At 41.7% G+C, this 18767-nt stretch overlaps 1 protein-coding gene across 1 annotated transcript in view; it reads left to right on the forward strand.

Moving 5' to 3' along the window:
* TTC27 (tetratricopeptide repeat domain 27) overlaps positions 1–18767 on the forward strand; it is a 1165789-nt gene that overhangs the window by 184740 nt on the left and 962282 nt on the right. Inside the window, exon 4 of the mRNA XM_069234695.1 lies at positions 7243–7383. Within this exon, the coding sequence (XP_069090796.1) occupies positions 7243–7383 (141 nt within the window). The remainder of the gene's footprint in view (positions 1–7242; positions 7384–18767) is intronic.

Genomic DNA, 18767 nt, shown 5'->3' on the forward strand with positions numbered 1-18767 from the left:
ACTGTATACAGACTGCCATTGCAGGCTGCATCACAAGGTGCTCATAAATCTAAAAATACAATGTAGGGAGCTGGGTTCTGGTTGCAGTACCCCCACTTTTTGCTTGGTTTGTAGATGCAACTTCGACTGAAGTGCACTGGGTTCCTGCTAACCAGGTCCCCAGTGCCAGTGTACCTTCACTAAAACAAGGCACCTGGTCACTTGATCCCCAAGTGACCAGGACGTTGAGCCCCCAGTAGGTTCCTAATATATGGTACCCCTGGTGCCTAGGGCATGGGTATGAAGATGGCTTTTAAAAGCTGCAGCACAACTTGTGCCACTCTGAGGGATCTAGCACCAACCTTATGCAGACTGTCATTGCAGGCTGCATGACAAGGTGCTCCCAAAATTGAAAACACAACATGGCACAGCCTGTGTGCCATGTCCCCTAACACTACATGAAATATATGCAAGTCATCCCTCTTGCAGGCCTTCCAGCCCTAAGGCAGGATGCATTATATTACATGTGAGGGCACACAAGCAGATATGCCACTGCTATGTCTTTGTCGATTCTCAGACACAGTAAGTGACCAGGGAAGCCATTTTAAATGCATCTACTGGACAGTGGTCACTATAAGTTTCCCAGCTACATGATGGCTTATCTGAATATAGGCATATTTTGGTATCAAACATCTCAGATTAGTAAACCTTCACTGATGCCAGTGAGGGATTTATTAATAACTGCATCCAGAGGGCACCTTAGAGGTGCCCCCGGAATACCTACCAGCTACTAGTGGGTTGACTGACTGTTTCTGGGCAGTTCAGCCACCATAGACGCATTCCCCCCCCCCCCCCCCCCCCCCCCCCCCCCCAAAAGGTGAGAGCCAGCGCTCTTGAGGGCCAGAGATAAAAACATGCACTGGGTGGGGGTGTTATCACCTCATCCAGGCAGGATGGACATTGCAGGGCAGGAAGCTTCAAAGGCCTAGCGGCATTTGTAATACAACCCAGGTTGTTGGAGATGATTGACCCCACTGTCCTGACCCTATTTTTGGCGGCAGCACAGGCGGATTAGGAGGAGTGCCCACTTCATGCCAGTCCCACCTCTAAGCTGGAAGAGGTGAAGTGGACACTACTTTTTAAATTCCTCCTTCTTGTTTGGAAGGAATTAGGTCACTAGGGTTAGGGTTATTCAAACTTCCTAGCGGAAGTGGCCATAGAAAGGGTGTAGTCCCGCTAAAGGTGGGCTGCCCACTGGGTACCGCCTTGCACTCCATGTAACACCCCTGAATTGAGTATTTAGGTGGCATATATGCATGAGCAAATATACCCCACTATGTCTTTGTCGATTTCTAGACATATTAAGTGTACAGGGAAGCAATTTAAATACATGTGCCAGACACTGGTCACTACGAGTTCCCCAACTACATGGTGGCTTCTCTGAACCGAGGGATGCTGGGTATCAACCATCTCATATTATTAAATCTCCACTGATTCAAGTGATGGATTTATTAATGCATGCACCCAGAGGTCTACCAACTGCCGGTGAGGTCACTGACCATTTGTGGCCAGTCTGCCATCAACTAACGAAAATCTGCCCTCCCAGGGGCAGAACCTGGCCTCTTGAGAGGTCAGAAACAAAAGCATGTCTGGGCTAGGGTGTTACCCACCCCTCCCCAGAGGATGACCTGCATTCCAAGGCAGGAGCTTCCAAGAAGTCCACCGCCTTTGATATGCAGAACTGGCCTTCCTCAGAGGAAGATGGAACCACCCTGCCTTAGGGCCCATCTGGCACCTGGACAGGTGGGAAAATTGGCTATGCAGGAGGCGTGTCACAATTCCAGACTGGGAACACCCCTAGGGTGGTCAGCCTGAAGTGGACACCACTTTACAAATTCTGCCATCTTGCGTGTGGTGGAATTTAGGGACTCTGATTAGGGTGATGCCCACTCCCCATAGGAAGTGGTAATCTAAGCAGTGTAGTGACCCCCAAGGCTAAGTAGCCCGTTGGCTGCTTCCCTTTACTCCCTTAAACGCCCCTTAAATTGAGCATTTAGAAGACCCCCTGATTCCAGATCCTCAGATCTTTGCTGGACCCACAAGAAGGAGTGGACAAGAAGACTGCTGGACCTAAGAAATGAGGAGCACAACGGACTTGGCACAAACCCTGCTGGCGTGCCTTCTGCTCCTAACCCTCGCGGAGCAACTGACTTGTCCTGCCTCTGCAGCCTCCAAGAAACCGGGAGAGCTGCCAGTGCTTTGTCAGTCCCCAGGAGGAACTCCCTTGGAGTAGAGGAGCTGCTCCCCTGCATCCACAGACACCCAAGAAAGAGCTGAGAGGACAGGACTGCCAAAAATATCCGACGCTTGACATCACCATTGCACCCGAGCTGCCTGGCCCGTGTTGAAGTGCGCCAACAGTGTTAGCGTGGTCCCCAGACCCTCCAGAAGAGAAGCTCATCCTGTGCTCACTCACTGTGGACTTAATGACAGCGTCTGCAGACTGTTTCTGTAGACCTCACTGCAACTGCGAGTGACCAGGAGGCAAAAACCTGACATCCTAGGACACCTCTGGACCGAGGAGACGAGAACCAAGGGTGTCCCCACAACAGAACATCAGACTGGACTCCCAGTTCATGCCCACAGAGTGTTTCTGCAGCACCCTCCGTAACCACGAGGAACTCCAGTGCTGGTCCTGACACTAGAAGTCACCCCTCCACCCACACCCTACAGCCGAAGGAGGAGTAGACTGACAATGTTCTCACATGCCCGAGGTCCTCAATGGTCAAGCCCCACTATGGGTTCCCCTGGAATGTCCTTCCAGTCCATCACAGCAGCAACTTTACCAGACCGATACCGGTAGACTTGAATAGGACACCTGACGCCGTAACACACCTCTGTACCCGGTTGCACCAGAGCTCCCTGAGGTGACTTGTTGGTGTGGCCTTGGACCTTTCCCGAAAACGACCTTAAGTCCAGGAGATTGGTCCCATAAGTCGTTGTACTCTACCTGGATTGATGTTTTTATTTTCCTCCATGAGATTGCATTGAAGCTTCCTGAAAATGCATTGTGTTGACGTTCGAAAACTATAAAAATTAATAACTCAAAAAGTACTCACATGAATGCAATGATCTTGGTATCTAAATTTATATAAAAGCATGTGGTATTTTTATAAGTTGGTGTCGGATTTCTTTAGTGAGCGTGTGTCTCACTTACTGCATGAGTTTATGCCTTACGTGCTTAGCACTACCCTCTGATATACCTAACTGCTCGACCATACTACCCATAAGGAGAATGTAGGAAGCTGGCTCTGTGCACAGTATACCTCATTTTGATATAGTAAATACAGAGTCCAGGGGTTCCCCAGAGGCTTAATAGAGGCTAAAGTAGATAATACTAATGCTCTCTTTTGTGGTAGTGTGGTCGAGCAGTTAGGCTTATCAAAGGTTAGTGCAAAGAATTTGTTGTACACACCCAGACAATAGAAGAAGCACAAACTCAATGATTTAACTCCAGACCCATGTTTTTTTTTTTTTAGCAAAAATATATTTTCTTAATTTCTTTTTAGAACCACAAGATTCAAGTTGCAGGTAAGTACTTCAATAGATTCGTATTTCACACATGTATCAACAGGACTTTGTTTGAAATCGATAAGTCATACAGTTTTTGACAGTGACAACTTGACAGTGTGATTTTCTGAAACAGTTCTTGGGGGGAAGAAAAGTTAGATTGTTTTACAGGTAAGTACAACACTTACAGCTCCTGTCCCTGGGGGTTAGGAAGTCCACAGGTCGGGGTTCAAGTTAACCCTAAACATCCACTACCAGCAACATGGGGCCGGCCGGGTGCAGAGGTCAAAGCGTAGGCAAAATTAATGTGGGCTCCTATGGAGACTGGGGGCACTCAGTTTCAGATCAGTAGGTAGGTAAGTACCAGCGACTTCGGAGGGCAGACCTGGGGGGGTTTAGAGGAGCACTGGGAGGGGGGGCACAAGTAGGTCCCAAACACATACCCTCAGTGGCACTGGGGCGGCCGACTGCAGGGTGCAAACAAGATGTTGTGTCTCCAATGATTCTCCATGAGGGTCACTTAGAGGCTGCAGGCGAGGTCCAGGAGGTAGTCTCGGGGAAACCACAGGCTGGACAGGGAGGAGGGCCTCCTGCTAAACGTTGCTGCACCAGAGGTAGGGTTCTCCAAGGCCTGGGGGCTGCGGGTGCAGTGTGTCTTTAGGTGCCAGATATCTCTGTCCGAAGCTTTGCGGTCAGGGGGGTCCTTGGTATTCCCCCTGCAGGCGTTGTTGTAGAGGGGTGGAGAGGTCAACCCTGGGTGGGCACTTGCTCAGAATTGCCTGGGGATCCTCTCAAGCTGGTTGGGCCACCTGGACACTGGTGCGTTGGGTGCCGAGTGGTTAGGACTCACACATTCAGAGTGAGTTTGGAGTCCTTAGTTGTTGTTTTTTTGTTAGACAGGGCCGCTGTCCACGGGAGTTCTTTGTCCTTTTGGGCGCAGGGCGGTCCTCTGGAGCTTGGTGGAGGTCACTGGTCCTGCTGGATGCGTCGCTGTTGTTTTGCAGGTTTCTTGAAGCAGGAGACAGGCCGGTAGGGCTGGGGCCAAATCAATTGTCGTCTTCCTTCTTCTCTGCTGGGGGTTTCAGCTAAGCAATCCTTCTTGTCAGGTCGGCAGGAATCTGGTGAGCTGGGTTCAGGGAAGCCCTTAAATACAAGATTTAGGGGCATTACAGGGGTCAGGGGGCAGTAGCCAATGGCTACTGTCCCTGAGGGTGCCTACTCCCTCAGGGGATTGGGGCACATTCCTAACACTATTAGTCCCTGTCCTCCAAACCAAGACGGAGGATTCTGCAGGGAGGGGAGTCACTTGAACTCTGGACACCTTAGGGGGGGTCCCAGCTGAAGTGGGCACACCTCCTTGTTTTTCCTAAGTTTCCTGCCGAACTTGCCACCAAAAGTGGGGCTTTGTCCAGGGGGCAGGCATCTCCACTAGCTCTGTAACATGAGGCCTAAGCCTTTGAGGCCCACCACCAGGTGTTACAGTTCCTGCAGGGGGGAGGTGTGAAGCACCTCTAACCAGAGCAGGCTTTGTTTCTGGCCTCAGAGAGCACAAAGGTCCTCACCCCATAGGGTCAGAAACATGTTTGTTAGTATCAGGCTGGCAAAGACCAGTCAGTCCTACACTAGAGTATTGGGTAAAATACAGGGGGCATCTCTAAGATGCGCTTTTTAGAATAAGTCCGACACTGGCATCAGTGTGGGTTTATTGTGCTGAGAAGTTTGATACCAAACTGCCCATTATTCACTGAAGCCATTATGGAACTGTGGAGTTTGTAATGACAAACGCCCAGACTATATACTTAATATGGCCACACTGCACTTAGAATGTCTTTGAATGGACTTAGACACTGTAGGGACATAGTGCTCAGCCAGCTATGCCCTCACCTGTGGTATAGTGCACCCTTCCTTAGGGCTGTAAGGCCCTGCTACAGGGGTGACTTACCTATGCCACAGGCAGTGTTTTGTGGGCATGGCACCCTGAGGGGATGCTATGTCGACTTTGCCTTTTTCTCCCCACCAACACATACAATCTTCAATGGCAGTGTGCATGTGTTTGGTGAAGGGGTCCCTTAGGGTGGCACAACACATGCTGCTGCCCTTAGGGACCTTCCCTGGCCACAGGGCCCTTGGTACCACTGGTAACTTTTACAAGGGACTTATCTCTGTGCCGGAGCTGTGCCAGTTGTGGAAACAATGGTGCATTTTTAGGGAAGGAACACTGGTGGTGGGGCCTGGTTAGCAGGATCCCAGCATACTCTTAGTCAAGCCAGCATCAATATCAGGCAAAAAGTGGGGGGTATCTGCAACAAGTGCCAGTTTCCTACAGAGAGCATTTGGGATTACATTTGTGCTTCTGTGATACCGCTGGGGATTGCTTGGACTCTTTGCACAGTGTACCTCATTTTGGTCCACTATATAAAGAGCCAGTTTCCCACAATGTTCTTAAAAAACGTAATCATTTGAAACTTATAAGACTTGTGCTGAAGCAAATACGTTGGAGTGAGTGCCTGTGACCTTATCCTAAGACATTTGGTATTTTAAAAGCAAGTACATTATCCCATTCATTCACAGGGACATTAGCTGGACCTAATTTGCACTAGAAATGTGGCACTCAGGTGCTGGACCCAGTGGCCATTATCCTGCCTGTTTAAGAGGAACTTACAGGTTACCATTACAGCTACCCTGGGCAGGGATTCAACTGAAGCCTAGCCCCAGTTTATCTTGAAGTAACCTAAGTTAGTATTTCTTATCCTTTCTGGTCTTCTAGAGGGGAACTGAATAACTGCATTGCAAAGGCGCCATGCAGATGTGTTGGGCCCACACCACTGAAGGATGTGCATAATGAATCATATGATGGCTACTCTGAATAAATCTGTCTCATACTTAGCCCAGCCCTTTTGCGACTAGGCTTGTAAAAAAAAAGGCTCCTTGTCAGGTGAGGCCAGAGGTTATAAGAATAAACTAGCAATGAATAAATGTACTACTATTACAAAATATTTTGGGCTTCTGCAACTGAAAAAGCCCAGAATCAATTCAAAGACTTGTTCCAACATATGGATTAAGCAGATCATCAACTTAGTTGCATCCTCTTTGTGAAACCGATTGAAACGTGATTCAGATTTTTTTTTTTCAAACAAAATGTTTCTGAAATCTTACAACAGCCACATCTCCACCTGTTTGAGGTCTCAAATCTATTAACTTATCATTTGACCTTGGTCTGGGATGCATGTTAAAGGAACATGTCCTTTTCTTTGTTTAAGCAGCCTAGCTAGATCGACAGGGAGAGGTGATCCTTGCATGGCTTAATTATGGTAATACAGCTTTATTCCTATTAACAACTTACTGATCTATTCCAAGGAATTAAAGTGGCCATTTGCATGCCTTGTATCTTGGTTTACCGAAAGTCCAAGCTTCACAAAACCCAGATCACCCAGATTGCTGGTATTTAGTAGTCCCATGAGTTGTGAAAAAGGCAGTGTCCCAGAGCAAGATGTCTCACATTTGTGCACTGTGATTCAGTGATCTTTCTTTCTGTTTGTGATGTACACTACTTCCAAACCATCAGTTGGACACCATAAGTTGCTGTTCTATGACAAAAAAGTAACTTTGCCTTTTAAGCACTCTAAAGTATATTTATTTCATAGGGTACAATTTTGCTATGTTTCTAACTTTTCTTTTTCTTTTTTCTTTTAGCCCAAAGCCTTCAATGCTGAAGTTCTCAGCATGCTCGTTCTAGATGGGGAGGCAATCTACAGTCTGACAGCCAATCCGTTTTTGCTGCTTTTGTCAAGGGTAATTCTCATTAACCTGAGGACTCTCTTCCCAGCCTTTCAGGTACATTCACTTCAAAGTTTGCATATTCAAAATATTTCTCCCTGTTCACTTCTTAGCACTTTTTTGTTTTTAATTGCTTTGAATATGAGAGCATGAATGATATCCTATTTAAATTCATCCTAGATTTCTTTGGAATTTCACTTATTCACTAGGGATCTGAATGCTAGATTGAGATACAGACCACTCAGGATAAAGGTTGTAAAGTGTTAAATATAACATAGGAAGTGTACAGGATACTCTAGAGAATTTATTTTAGTGGACTGGCGTCAACTCGGATGCTAATTTAGCCACATCTGTGATGGCAAGTCTTCCAGATAGTTGCTTAACAATCAACCACCTTTAATTGTGGAGGATTTTAAAAAGTCACCGAACAACATTTTATCTTTAAAGGCAAATAATCCATTAATGCATATTCCTCAGATTCTAGACGCCCCACTTCATGATCTGGAACATAACATTCTTTTTTTTAGAAATGAATGTGTTCAGTTCAGAGAAATTTGTCATATAATATGATCAAACAGGGCAATACTTTTTAAGCACTTTCCCCAGCACCATCTAATCGTAAAGTGAAATAGTTCCCATCCCATTTAAAAGGAGATAAGGAGGACATCACAGAAGAAGAAACTTTAAAAGCCAAAGTGCATCCATTGTTAAAGGATTTGTAAAAATGTGTGTAAATCATTGTTTAATCTCATTTTAGAAATTTGTAAAAAGGCTGTAAGTAGTTTAGCCCCACATAAAGCTCGGTGAATGCAAACTCAGTGTAACAAGTGGCTCTTCTCTGAACTTTAGATGTTGGGGCAGGAAAGGAGAAACATGGAAAAAATACGGGAACAAATGATTATCCATTGATAGAGAAGTTAATAAAATCATTATAAATTCTATAAGAAATCAGTGATAAAATGTAGGAAATGTAATGGTAAGAAAAGGTAGAAACATTTATACCAGACCCAAGGGCCTTTTTTCAAACAATAGAGACCCCCCTCCCCGTTCATGAAAGGCAGCTACATAGAACACCTCTTATCTTCAGAATTGGCAAAACGCCATCACCTATTTTTCACATACAGAAATATTCAACATAAGGCAAGACCTAAAGGTGACTGCCAAGCCTGAAGCCATCTCAAAGGTGATGAATAATGGCAATCTGGATTCCTCCTATCCATAAAAAACAGACGGCTACAGAGTCAGATGTTACCTTAGGTTGCGATTTATGTCACGTTCCAATTTAAAATAATTACAGTAAATCACCCTCTTACTGTTTACATGGATACCTATTTTTTGTGAAATGTGGGTGTAGCAATACAAACTCTGATGTGTCTGTCGGGCTGTTGTCTCCAGAGCAGGCCAAGGACGCTCTCTGCTTGGAAAAAAATTAAACCAAGCTAAGGAAGTAGAGTGAGACCAGGTGCTAATGCTGCCGCAATGCAGCCCAAAAGGAAAAAAAGACAATGAGCAAAATTAGCTGGAAATGGCCAAGCATAAACAAAGACAGAAGGGATCAGTAAGAAGCAAAGTACCAGGGTATGGGAATAGAGAACAAAATCAATGCTACTCTCCTTGTGGAGCCAGCTGACAATGAGTTGCAGGAGTACACAAATCTAGATAAGAAAGGTCAAGCTATGAAAGCTGATGATGAAAGAGAGTAGGTAGGTGTTTGGGGCCAGAATTTGTCCTGTGAAGAACCCCTCTCTGTGAAGAGGAAAATGGCAAGGGCTTTTAGTGCTAAGAAGTGTGTTACAGGAAGGGGGAAACAGATGTAGGATCCAATAAAATAGAGTACTTCAGAGCAGACCATTTACACCTTCTCAAAATCATTAAATTCTCAAACCATCAAGTATTAATCCAGCGCTGCATATCTATGTTCACTAGTTAACTAAAATATGTTTTCCTATTCCAGTTTGGATGGCTTTTTACCAAGTCCACATCTCCTGTTAAAGCCACTTAAAGTGAAGGTGAAGGTAGAGGTGGAGAAGGGAAGAAGTGACTTATTAAAAAACTGAACCTCAAGCAATCAACAGCGTTGAAACCAAGAAGGATCAGATGTAAACGTAAGATGAGGTTACAACTTTTCAAGAAACAAGTGAAACATATGAGATTCCCTCCATAACTAAGACTTTACTGAGCAGGAGTGGTTTGAGGAATGGGTTGGTCAAGGAATCAACGAGAAGAGGGTGAACCTGAGTAAGGATGATGGAACAATGCAAGAGCAAAGGGATAACATAAATAAAGTAAGTAATCTCTAGAGGATAGAGCTAATCTGAAAGAGCGGTGCATTCGAAATGGCAGTCTTTCTGAAGATTCTGCGATAAATCCAAAGCTCAAAGACATGTATTATCATTGGGAAGCTATAAAAGATAAGGTAGAAATAGGGGAAGTGGGAGAAAAGAACAGAAAGAAAATCCCCTAAAATAGAAATTGGATGCCAAAGTTTGTCCTGATTCCTGCTAAAGCAGGCTGATTCCTACAAGCAGAAATAAGATCAAAAGAAGGGGAACTACTGGAACTAGCACTGGGCAAAGGTTCCTTGGGGGCACTTCAGAAACCAGCATATGTTTTGGGGGCTAGCCAGCTAAACTCATGATGTTTGCTGAAACCATTTCCCTGACAAATCAATTTTTTCTCCTGGAAAAGAAGACAAAAGCGTTAGGGAACCAAGATAAGAAAAACATTCCTTTTTCTCAAACATCTTCTTACCTATCTCCTGAGTCACATCTGGATGTTAAATTAGTGGCTCCTAAGAAGCAAAAGAAGAATGAAAGTGAAGAAGAGGACCGCTGTTGGTAACGATGATCCAAATGATCTTATAAATCCTCAAAGGAGATTCCTGTATTCTTGTAGTAGGTCCTTGCAGTAGTACAGAAATGTAGCTTGTTACAGAAAAATACAAGAAAAGAGGTTGGAGATTTTTAAAGCAAAATTAAACATAGCCATCAAAAGATTAAATATTTTTTTACTAGGATTATTTCAGTAATGTAAAGCAAGTTTGCTTCATTGGAAAAAAAAGAGGTACTAGAAAGACTTGAAACAGATGCATCTTTGAAAAAGCATCAATGGAAGAATGAAGGCTAAGAGAATTATTTAAGAAGGTCAAACCTGTGGTTTATTGGTATACCAGAGGGTGCTGAAGAACATTTATCAGCAGAAGTATTCTTAAGCATTTTCTTTAAGACTCTCTCTTCGCTCAGCATTACCTGAATATTGTCAGGATTACAGAAAACAAAAACATAAAACTGGGGGACCTGTTTGCCCAATAATTGACTTTTTTCTTGATTATAGGCTATAAGAACAGGTTTTGGGAAAAGCACGTCCGAAGTATATCAAAGCCTCTGCTAGGTATTCTTTTGAATTTTCACAGACCCAGCAATTGAGTCATTCGAAAGGAGTAGGAATGCAAACCTTATTAATGGAATTTAAATCACCAGTTGCTGACAACAAATAGTTCAGCATCTGAACTGAAAGTAATTTAGTGGGGTGACAACAGAATGTTTAAGGACGTTATGAAACATGTGCCTTTTTTAAAGACATATATGCTTCTGTGAGGGAATGACACATCTTGAGATACGAAGGTAAGAGGGAAGTTTCATGAAGATTTATTGAGTGTGTGTAAGGAGTACAAAATGAGTCATTGGTGTAATATGGGAAGTTGACTACTGAAATAAACTGGATCCTTGAGCGATAATGGAATATGCAATTGAGATAGCAATAAGAAGAAGGGGATAGTACTCACAGAAAACCATGCTTGGGTGCATATCTTAGAAAATTGAGTTGGGGTAAGGAGATCTAATCAGGCCTTCACCAGACCTTTCTCTGCAACTGAGTGCCTACATATGCATTACTAGAAGAATGGAGAGTGTTGCTCGTTTCTGTTTTCCTTTGAGGGTGGGGAATGAAAAAGGAGGCAAGGTAAAATTAAAATAATAGGAAAACTAGATGAGGAGAGAATGTATTTGAATAAAATAAGTAGCAAGGGTGTAAGGTAAGATTTCGTAGAATGGGAATACTACATGAAAAGATAAGTAATAATTGTCTGTGAAGAAAATAAACAATGAGTAACTTAAAATGGTTAAACTGAACATGTTTACAAAACGTTTTGATCAGTCAATGGATGATGATTTTTCTTTTCAAGAAACACATTGTCTGGTAAGACGTAGAGATCATCTGAATAAATATTCCTTGGTACAGTACCTAAATACAGTGGGTGCTGTGTGGGGATGGTCTCTGAAATTTAGAAAGAATACACCCTGATGAGTGGTTCAGTGTGTCTCGCATGCTTGACAAGGAAGATGGCTTTTATCATGTATGGTTAATGATCAGGAGAAATGTATTGCTGGTTCATAATATCGCCCAATAATGGATGATCCTGGTCCACTGGAAGAATTGATAATAGCACTGGTGAATCTGCCATAAAGAGTGATTTGAAGTTGAGACCTAATTATAGCACTCCAGGAAACAGATAGGATTTAAACTGGGAGAGCCACATAAGCAAGATTCATCCATGAGGGATAGAATCTTGGTACAATAGAGGAGCTATGACATGATGGATTGCTGGTGATTACTTGGTCCAGATACTCTTGGGTTCACATATTTTAGTAGAACATGTCAAAGTAGGGTCAAATAGATTTTTTCCCTCCCCTCTAGTATGTTAAAATGCTTAGTAACAGAAATAATCTCACAGGTACTCAGATCACAACCTTGTTTGTGTGGCGAACAATACCAATACTCAAAAGCATCCACCTAGTACTTCTGTAAGGTAAACTTATCAGTTTGGCTCAGAATATAACGCATATTTTATGACCATCACTGACAGGAATTTTTTTTCATCAAAAATCAACATCTGCTATGGTGTATATGAATACAGAAGCACACACAATTATTGAGAAAAGTTACAGTAATGAATTTTCATCTGTGCACATTTAAAAAAATAAAGTAGCTCATCTAATAGAAGAAACAAAAGAGAAGTGCTATGAGTACTGATAATACAGATTTATTTCTTTGAACAGTTCCATGAAGCTTGACGAAAAAATTCCAATCTTGAAATCCTCTGGCAGCCGACATGTGTTTCGTCTGTACGTGATTTTCTCAAGGCTGCAAAGTCCATAACAATGAATACATAAATAAACCCAGTTTATACAACAAAGTATACTTATATTTAGAAAAAAGGAGTCCAGTGAATCAGATATCATGCATTAAAAAAACACACCGAAACCAAAGTATAGAAGTTAAGTACTGTGCATTAACAAGGTTCACAGAGTCGTCTACTAACAAAAAGGTTACCCATAGCCAAGAGGTAAGATAATGACAGAAACACTGTTTAAAGTAGTGAAACCTGCAGGTACTCTGAGAATAATTAAATGGATCGCGTCAATCCAAAAAATAGAGGTGAAAGCATTTTGTCCAATCCAGTAGACCACTAAGTGTACCAGATTGCTGAAAAAAACAGTGTGTAAAAAATATAAACCTTGCACCAGACCTGTTAGAAAAAAGGGAGGACAATGCCTATAAAAAGATCCAAACATAGCCGTTGCATAATGGGAAGGTCCTAGATTGTAAGCAAAGCCCATGTAACTTTTCTCAATAATTGTGTGTGCTTTGGTATTCAGATATATTATTTGGATTTTTAGGGTTTTTCCTCACAAGCATTAGACATTATATTGGTAACACAATGTTCAATACTAGGTGATCACCTGTACATCGTATTTTGTTTATCTGTGTTCGGATGCTTAACACAGGGTTTTGGACGTGCATAGGCAATACCATTGCTACCAAACTAACATTATAAGAAAACTATGTGTTTGGAAGAATTTAATGTAGTTCTAAAAGGGTGCTAGTAGCATAATGTGTAGGAAATGAGAAAAGGGAAAACCAGGTGTTATTAGAGAAAAAATACATTAGCAGAGATGCAAAAATAGACGCCTACATCAGAAAATAATAATACGATCTAAAACCCTTAGTGGTGATATTCTAAAAAATAAACCGAGTGATTAATGTTTAATCCAGCAGACACGTGTTCAAAGCTCATTTGTGGACGACAATAAATGTACTAATTTCCTAGCCTGGAAGTTTCAAGGTAGAACATTTACAAATCATGTGAAAAGAATGAAATATAGGGTAACTGGCATTTTGTAGGTAGAACCGCATGATGTCCCAAATATCTAGCAGAAATATTATCAAGACCTTAATTAAGTAATACTGGATCCCAGATTACCAGAGTAAAGTGGATTTGTCTGGGTAATACGGTTTTAGTTTGGCGAACGAAGAAACTGAAATGCTCAATCTACAATTTCTTGCTTTGTAAGAAAAAAAAGTGTGCAGGGGCCCACCATATTTTTTTAGGAGTATACTGTGGTGGTGCTTATTGCCAGGCTTGCTGAATAAGAAAGCTACCTAGTGTTGATTACACCTTGTGCCTCTTTCTTTCACCATCATACTCTTCCTGCCTCTTCATCTCATTCTTGCAGTATCTTTTTCATCCCTTCTTTCTCTGTTTGTCACTGTTTTCATGCTTTACTTTTTCGTACTTTTTTGTCATTCCCTTTTTTCTCTGGTTCACAGATTGAGGATGAAAAATAAGTCTAGTTCCCAAAAATGAGTGCCCCTGCCCACATCTGCAGCTAGGGGTACTCTAGACAAATATATGAGTGCGAAAGAATTAAATGTGTTATTAAGTCATCCCAGGCACCAGCATAAGATGTTCGTCTGATTAAAACATATGCATTTTTCATAGACATTTTTTAATATTGGGTATATTAGTGTTTGATACTGTTGTTTTAGGAGAGTCCCCACCTGTGTCATTCATAAAGGGGAAACTGGTAATTTTCCCCAATACTGGTGACCTATCCAGATCCTGCAGCCAATCATCTTGCTGATTGTTGGCTATAAGATTCTTATGAAAAGATATGTGTAGGATTAGCATGCGCGATCCACTTGTTTATTACACAGAATCAGACAGGTTTTATACCAATTTTGCTTTTATCATTCAATATTCACTACTTATAGGAGGCAGTTGATAATGCAGAGCTGGAAAAGGAATACCTTACATATTGTTTTTGGATACTGAGAAAACATTTTTCTTGTTGAATTGGAAACATAGCAAGATAATGTAAAAAGAATGAATTTCTCACTCCAGTTCATCAGGATTAATATTTCATAATATCAAGTGTCTCAATTTGATCTAATAACATCTGACAGCTTGGAAGAAAATATAAACATTTATCGGGATGCGGAGTAGGACTGTCTGTTCTCCCCTTTTTTTATGTGCTGTGTTTATTAAACCCCTCTTACATAATAGAAAACATAGTTGTCTGAGTAAGACCTAGGATCCCATAAGCAATTTATACTTGTTTAAGTGCAGATGATGTGGCTCTTTTTCTACCTCCCCCAAAACAGAATATTTTAATGTATTAAATGGTAGAAAAATATGCAAATATTTCAGGGTATAGAGGCTTTACAGTAAATGCAGATAATTCCATTTTTACAGAAGAAACAAACTATGGTCACGGCTCAACCTGTGAATAACTAGGGGTCCGGATACCTGGTATAGTAGAGGCAATGTATCATTTAGACTACAAGAGCATTTTAGTTAAAATTAATAAAGACTTGGAGACAAAACAGCTCATTCATCTGTCTGGTGGAGGCTGAGTAAATCTCAAAAAGAAAGCACTAATGGTTTCCTTTTATTTCAGTGTCTTTCTTAAAGGCAGGAAAACGTTCATTTCCAATTTTTTGGTATGGATGTGTCATTTGTCTTGGCTAGGAAGTCTCTAAAGAGAAAAGTGTGACCCGATAGATAAATGAAGTTGAAACCTTTTACCTGATATTGAATTGCATTATTTGACCACACTTGCACAGATCTTCCCGCAAGTGGGCATCTCTGAACTTCAATTTCCACTCTTTACTATAATTTTGACTGAAATACCTAAAGATTATGGTATACCCAGTTTTGCTGCTGAATTCCGTAGCCCTATTAAAAAAAAATATATATATATATAACATATAATATTGGGGTGGTATTCTCAGTGGGTGAAGAGAATCAAGGGGTTTGGAAAGTTGCCTGCGGTATGTCATGAGAGAACACTACTGTTCTATTCAAACCTACTTGGGGTGTGTTGGAGTGAGAGGAATATGAAGTCTAGAAATTTATCATCTTTTACCTCATATTTACAGCAGAATTACTGCATAGGGTTTTGGGGCAGTTTCTGTACATAAGCTCATTTCAGCTGCTTTTTAATGGATGTATAATCAGTGAGCCACAGGGAATATTTTATTAAGTATTTTGCTGTACAGCAAGAGTATTTTTAAAAGATTTGTTGTATCAGACACAGATAACATCTGCTTGGATCCAGGAATTGCAATTACCTCTCTCAGATGAAGATTGGAGTATGCTGATACTGTTCTATTGGCCCTCACAACAAGAGGTCTTGAAACGTTGGTAGACTTGTTTGTCTCCTTTTTAGAGGACCTTGGTCCTGTGACCAACCTCACAAAATCCTGTGTTATGACCTGTGGACCTATAAACTCTACAACGTGTATTATTTCTATTAAAAATAAAGTGAATGAGGAAGTAGAATTTCTTGATCTTAGTGACCTTTTGACTCTGGATACATACATCATTTCCTTCTACCTTACCATGAGATGAGAAAAATTTTACAATTCACTTGGATCAGTGTTTAATCTAGCTTCTAATTTAGGTTCCAAATCAATTTCCCTCCTATTGGAAATATGTAAGAACCAATGTATATCAATAGCATGTATGCACCATAGCAGTGTATGGTGCGAGGATTTGGGGCTACGGTAACGCTGAAGGTCTGCAGGCAGATAATAGATTTTGTTGCCCTCTCCTCTCTTCTTCTGAGTAGCTGCACTTTTTTTCCTGTCCTGAGGAATTGGGTTTCAGCTACATTGAAGATGTCATCCATCTCTTACTTCTTTTATTATGGGTTTCGATTTGGAGTAATCCCAAAGCTGTGCTTTATCATTATGTTATTCTAGACTGTGCTAATTGTGATAGGGGTATACAAATTCCCTGGTTACTCAATATCAGAAGGGTAATGGAGGACTTCGGAAAGTCGTCCTTATTTCTGAAGTATTTCATTATCTGTAAATCAGGATACAGCTTGAATCAGAAGTCTTTTTTTTGTTTTCGGATAAGGGTCTCTCTCTTTCTCTCTCTCTCTCTATTTCACTCTCTCTCTCTCTCTCTTATTTATAGATTCAGCGGATAATCCATAAGACAATACGCTATTGTGCAAACTGTTCGTAGCATTGAACCTTATCTATTGATCATCACCAATAGCTGGAGAGAGCTTTGCTTTTGAGATGTAGAACTGGCACAGAATGTCACCGCTTTGATTCCATTTGGGTCAGCATCTCAGTGAATCCTCTCCTTGCTGATCATGTACTGTTGCACTATACATGTCTTTGGAAATATTATTGTACATACACGAAACTACTTTTATTCAATCCGCTTTATACAATTTGAAGTGATGTAGGTCAGCATTGTATATTTTCTTAACAGATGTGAAAAGGACAAGATGTATGTTTTACTGCCTGGTACTTTTTATGGGCGAGCACAAAGTGCTCCGTCCATTCTGTAATATCTCTTTGGGCTTCAAACCACGCCCATGCCACGTCAGTCACTTACATTGGTTCGTGGGCTTGCCTTTTAAAATCCGCTTGCTTTCATTTGTGAAAGGCATGCATACCTCATGCCTTTTCCGGTGTTTAGCCCACCTAGACAGCACCGGTAAAGTACCAAAAACATTCGAGGCTCTATGTTTTCAGTCAGGAGTTCGGACTACTTTATTTGTTTATTTTCCACGCAGCGCCATTGCGCTGTAGTTTACATAGCGCGATCGCACTGCGTTTTTTTTTGCTTTACTACCCTAATAGTTCTAACTCGAACAAATGCGAGATCCGTTGCATTGAAAATGCTTGTTTAAAATCAGTTATGTGACATCTCAACGCTGTTGTTTTAGTATTAATTATTGTGTGTTTAATGTGTGCGACTTTTATGTTTCTTTTGAATTTTAATTAGACGCAGTAAGCCCCAAAATCCTCATGTTAACTCCACTTTAGAGGGTGTAACTTGTAACTGGAGTTAAATATCCGATAAATATTGATTGCCGAAGAAATAAATAAAGGCCCCGTACCGAGTCACTTTTAATAAAGACCCTTTGCGTTGTGTTTGGGCCTTCGGTGTGTTGCTTATTTTTTTTATTTAATCCTTTTTCTGAAAATGAATACATTTAGAGATATATGAGCATAGAGATTGCGCGGGTTTGAGAGAACGGGACAGTGTTATTTCTGGCTGATTGGCTCCTGATCATTCGATAACATTATCAGAAACAAGGTGAAGGATTAAAACAACACTGTTGCCACATTTTACTTAGTTGTTGAAGTTACCGTTAAGTAAAACAGCATGCCGCATGTTTTTGCCAGAAGGTGGCACGCTTGGTTAATCTAGAAACCGAACGTGCTTGTGTTATACTCCTGCTAGGCTGTGCAAAATTTACAAAACACACATTGCTTCCTACGAGTTAAGGCTGAACGTTCTGTTTGACTGAATTATCCACCGCCTTCTTTGGCACTGTAGGCGTCACCGGCCAGCCAAATGATGCAAATCTCTATAGAAAATGTTTCAATTACGTGTGTACTATGTGCACCGTTAATTCTACTCACATTCTTTTCTAATTATTTTAGTAACTTCACTAAATACGCATTTTACAACAGAAAACGGCAAGGAACCTAATCCGGTCACGTCACGACCGGGAGCACTCCTGCTGTCACATCTACACCTTTCACTTAACAAATTGATCACACTAACGAAGACGTTCCCATTCTGCCAGGTGGACCATGCCTTTAAAGCTTGGGGCACAGCTTTAGAGCTGCAGCAGTCCCATCAGTGCTCCATAAAAACAAGCATTGGCAATAACTCCTGCACTTGTCTCACTCCAGTACCTTCTTACGTAGCCCATGATTACCCGTAACCACCCTTTAAAGCAGAGGTCTTCAAACTGGGGGTGGGCCCCCCGAGGGGGGGCTTCAAGTGGTGGTGGTGAGGGGGGCACCAGACTGGCCAAAAGAAGCATTATACAGGTAACAGGCCTTTGTTTAAAGCAAAAGCATTTATTGCATTTTTAAAAAGGTAACAGTACTTAACTGCAATGTTTGAATAGGTCTAGACATATTTAAACATGGCCTTCTTTATAAAATAATTGTGAACAATTCTGAAGGGGGGCTCAATGATTACTGGGGGGGGGGGGTGGCAGGGCGGCATTAAAATGTTTGGAGATTACTGCTTTAAAGCAACCAACAATGCACAAATCTTCTTTTTGTGGAATATAACTTGGCCGCTTTTATTTATTTTAATACATGCATGATTGCCC

The sequence above is a fragment of the Pleurodeles waltl genome, chromosome 5 (assembly GCF_031143425.1).
Source record: "Pleurodeles waltl isolate 20211129_DDA chromosome 5, aPleWal1.hap1.20221129, whole genome shotgun sequence".
NCBI classification, from domain to species: Eukaryota; Metazoa; Chordata; class Amphibia; order Caudata; family Salamandridae; genus Pleurodeles; species Pleurodeles waltl.